Below are 3,679 nucleotides of genomic sequence, written 5' to 3'. Positions count from 1 at the left end.
GTTTTCCAGGAGGAAAGAGAGTTGCTCCGACGATTTGGGTACATAAGAGCCTACCACTATCAGGCCTCCCTCGGCGGAGGGGACATGGGAAGGAAGATCGGGAGGAGGGCGGAGAGCGGAGGCTGGCAGGGGAGGCAGAGGAGAAAGTCCGGCGCGAACGGCGACCCAGTCTGCAGCTGTGCGATAGCTTGGGAGAACAGAGGGAGGAGGGACCCCAAAAAGAAGACATGGTCAGGATGATGGTTCAGTCTTCGAAAGGCAAGGAGATGTCGGGAATCAATGATAAACCAGATCACATTTTCCCACAAAGTTAATCAGTATGCAGATTACTAAGGATATTGTAAACAGCTGACGCCGAAATGCAGCAGGAATGTCGTATCCATCCCTCCCATTCGTTCACTCACACCATCCGGATCCCGGGCTCGCCCTCCGTCGACCCCTCCAGTCCTGCGTCTTCTGCCTGGAGGCTACCCAGTACTACGCATTCTAAGTCCTCCCTCGTCACGGCATTGACCACCACATACGTGCCCAGACTGGTGGTGTTGCTTCTGGCAAGGCTAAGAAGCTTATCGCGGACGCCGGTGGGACCACCGCGGCTAGATTTTGAAAAGAGAGAATAGAGCCGGTGGAGGAGAGAGTGAGTTTCGCGACGATTGACTTAAAAAACTTAAGAGACTGACACGCACCGGATGTCGTCTAGGGTGATACTAGCCACGTCTTCGGCCTTCACGCCTCCTCCAAGCTTCTGTGCGACCTACGAGGAGTCATAAGATTATAACAGCATGTTGTCCTCTTTTTCATGGTCCTTTACTCTTACTCAATGTCCTTCACTTTTCCCTTCAAATGTCCTTTTGTGGTTGCGATTCTTAAAAATCAAAGTGCATTTCATGTCACGCCCAAATTTGGACGTAATAACAAGAAAGAGGCAGATAGGTAGGGGAATACGTGGGAGGGAGGGGGGGGAGGGAGGGAGGAAGGGAGGTAGAGATAGAAGTGAGAGAGCTGTCTGATTGGACCTACCCAATCCTTCAGGTTCGAGGTGGAGAACCCAAAGGCCTTGTCCTGCGCAAACGGCGTCAGGTGCACGGGAAGGACGGAGGCAGGGGAGGTGGTCATGTAATGCACGTCGTTGATCTACTCAGAAAAGAGGAAGGACAGGGAGAAGAGGGCATGGCTTCAGGGTACAAAATTCATCGGCTCGTGGAGGACGGCGACAGCAAATACGGGACAAAGACCTGAGGATGGAAAGCGTGGCATACCGTCATCCGACCCCCTGCCTGGAAAAAGGGTGCCACCAGCGTCAAGACACTGGTTCCTCCGCAAAGCATCCTTCCTTGCGATCCAGTCCCTTCTTTATCGAGGGGAGGATGCGGACAAAGGACCTCGACGTCCAAAGGAAAATGTCCTGTTCGGGCCCGGAGGGAAGGGGAAGGGCGATCGGACAAGGAAAGGGGAAAAGGGGTGAGAGGGAAAGAAGTCATGGATGGATGGCAACCATGTTCTCTCTTGGACAGTCAGAAGTGAGAAGAGGGAGAACGCCACGTACCACGCAAGGTCGAGTCCGAGCGAGAAATGATTGTTACCGAGTCTTCAGAGCGATTCAGCCGCTGCATGTGGATGATCGAGTCAGAGAGTGGTCAAATTCCTCCGAGACATACGTAGCATGGGCGAGTCAGCTGGCACTCGTGAAGTACGGATGAACAGCCAAAGATAGATGCGGTAGAAGGAGCAAAAACAGTGCAGCACAAGAAGAGGATCTCAGAAGAGCAGGAATCGTAAACACAAGAAGTCGAAGAGCAGACAACCAGGAAAAGAAGCAGGAGCGAGCGTGCGAGTTGCCAAAGAGGAGGAAAAAGCACAGGAGAGGGTCGAACAGGGAGCAGGAGTAGGTAAAAGGGAGTCTTTGAGGAATCTGAACCAAGACTAGTACACGAAACGGGCAAGAGGATGGGTACCTTGAGCGCGGCGTCGAGGCCCGTCCGAATCTCCCGCAAGACGTGCTCGGCGTCTCTTGCTGACAAAGCCCTACAGGGAAAGAGCCCAAAGGACGAGATGTGAGACCATTGAGATATTTTCCTGAAGGAAAGCGTATCACTTCCATCCTTCCCCTCCCTACAGCCCATCTTCCCCTCCAGCACGGCCTTGCACACCGGATGTTCGAAAGGAGAAAGAATCCTGGGGTGCTATCATCCTCGATCTCCCGAGCGAGAGCCTCCGCGGTCCATTCCGACAGCACAGGAAAGCCTTGCACGCTCTGCGTGCCGGTGGGATCATCTGTGAAGAAGGAAGGAGAAGACGCGCGATTGGGATGGGACCGTTATGTCACATTTTGTTCATGAGGCATGGGGGTCGCGTGTAGCCCCTGTTCTTGCTACTCAATCAGCGTCGACAGGCCCTTCTTCCTCGCGACAGTCGGGGTGCAGATTCGCTTACCATCGACAACCACCAGCTTTCTGCGTCTGCCACCCCGCGTCGATTGCCGGAGGTGCTCCTGAATTTCTGGCAGAAACGATGATGGAGGTCGGGGTAGCGTGGATAGCAGCGTCTCAAGAGGGAGAGGCTGTGGGGGTGATGAGGGGAGGCAAATGGTGGGAATTCAGGCATCAAATGCATAGCAGAGCGACTGGCTTCCCTACCGGAGTCGATGAGGCCGAAGAGTGAGAGAGGGGCGCGGAGGGCGGTCGAGAGGGAGGACGTGGCAGTCGAGGGGGCGGAGCCCGGAGGTACGACAGGGTGGACCTCGGGGAGCAGACGTGCAGCTTGTTTCTCCGCGCAAAGGCTGAGAAAACCCGTGCTAGATGCATATGCTGCTGTTGCCGTTGCGTTAATACACTTTCTGGGCAATTTTTCCAAACTTGGCATCCTAAAAGCCTTCTGCTTGTCTGCGCCCGGCTGCCAATGTACGACATCATAACTATGAATCAGGTAAATATATGCAACAATAGCAATGTCACCACACTTTTAAAATGCCACGGCTGCGGGGCGATTCTCCGTTAGGGAAGGTTGAGCTTTCTGTGACCGTGAAGGAAAAGGGTGGAATATAGCTGAGGTAGTGAGGGAGTTGACAATACAAGTCCTCCTGTCCGGGCATCCGTCCGAACACTTACGTCGAGCATTCTTGTTACAAATGACGACACATTTCTGTTCCTTCAGCGCAAACCGATCAAGGGGCCTTTTGGAGCATCATTGATCGTTCAATTATTTGTAGAAATAATTATTAGAGCGTGAGGAGCGGGAGGTGGTTGCGTTGATGAAGTTTGGAATCTTGAAGGGTTCGTAAAGCAGTGTTAAAAACATAAATGACGTGTTTGTGTACTCAGCCACAGGGATATCTGCCATATCCCTTTTCGCAGAGATATAGCTGCATACACGAGGCATGGAAGGTGTTGCTCCAGCTGGCAAAATAAATTACGACATGAATTAATGGCGAGCTGAGCGATACGCATACGCCAGCGCACTCAGTCCGCTCGACCCTCTCCAGACGCAAAGAAAAATACACAATTTTGCACAATATTCACACTTATGTACATGTGCTTTCTATTGTTTTACCGCTCATCAGAGTACGCCTTTTTAAAATGGTATTGGATCAAAATCTTCACCTGTCTCCACACTCCCCTTCCCCCCTTTTGCCTCTGTCCTACATGATCTCACCTACAGAGATGGGAAAAAAAAAAAAAAA

At 52.3% G+C, this 3,679-nt stretch overlaps 1 protein-coding gene across 1 annotated transcript; it reads right to left on the bottom strand.

Annotated features, from left to right (window-relative positions):
• Window positions 1-667: 667 nt before the first annotated feature.
• NGA_0163300 (ketose-bisphosphate aldolase class-ii family protein) lies at window positions 668-3,116 on the bottom strand (the record flags this gene model as incomplete). The annotated part of the gene is made up of 8 exons (XM_005854615.1): window positions 668-754; window positions 1,021-1,134; window positions 1,260-1,405; window positions 1,547-1,607; window positions 1,956-2,025; window positions 2,151-2,274; window positions 2,434-2,560; window positions 3,108-3,116. 8 exons carry the CDS (start codon window positions 3,114-3,116, stop codon window positions 668-670), a joined length of 738 nt encoding a protein of 245 aa, XP_005854677.1.
• Between the last annotated feature and the right edge of the window lie 563 nt (window positions 3,117-3,679).

The sequence above is a fragment of the Nannochloropsis gaditana genome, assembly GCF_000240725.1.
Source record: "Nannochloropsis gaditana CCMP526 unplaced genomic scaffold scaffold444, whole genome shotgun sequence".
NCBI lineage: Eukaryota > Eustigmatophyceae > Eustigmatales > Monodopsidaceae > Microchloropsis > Microchloropsis gaditana.
Note: the sequence above shows the minus strand (reverse complement) of the source record. Positions and strands in the feature narration are given on the sequence as shown.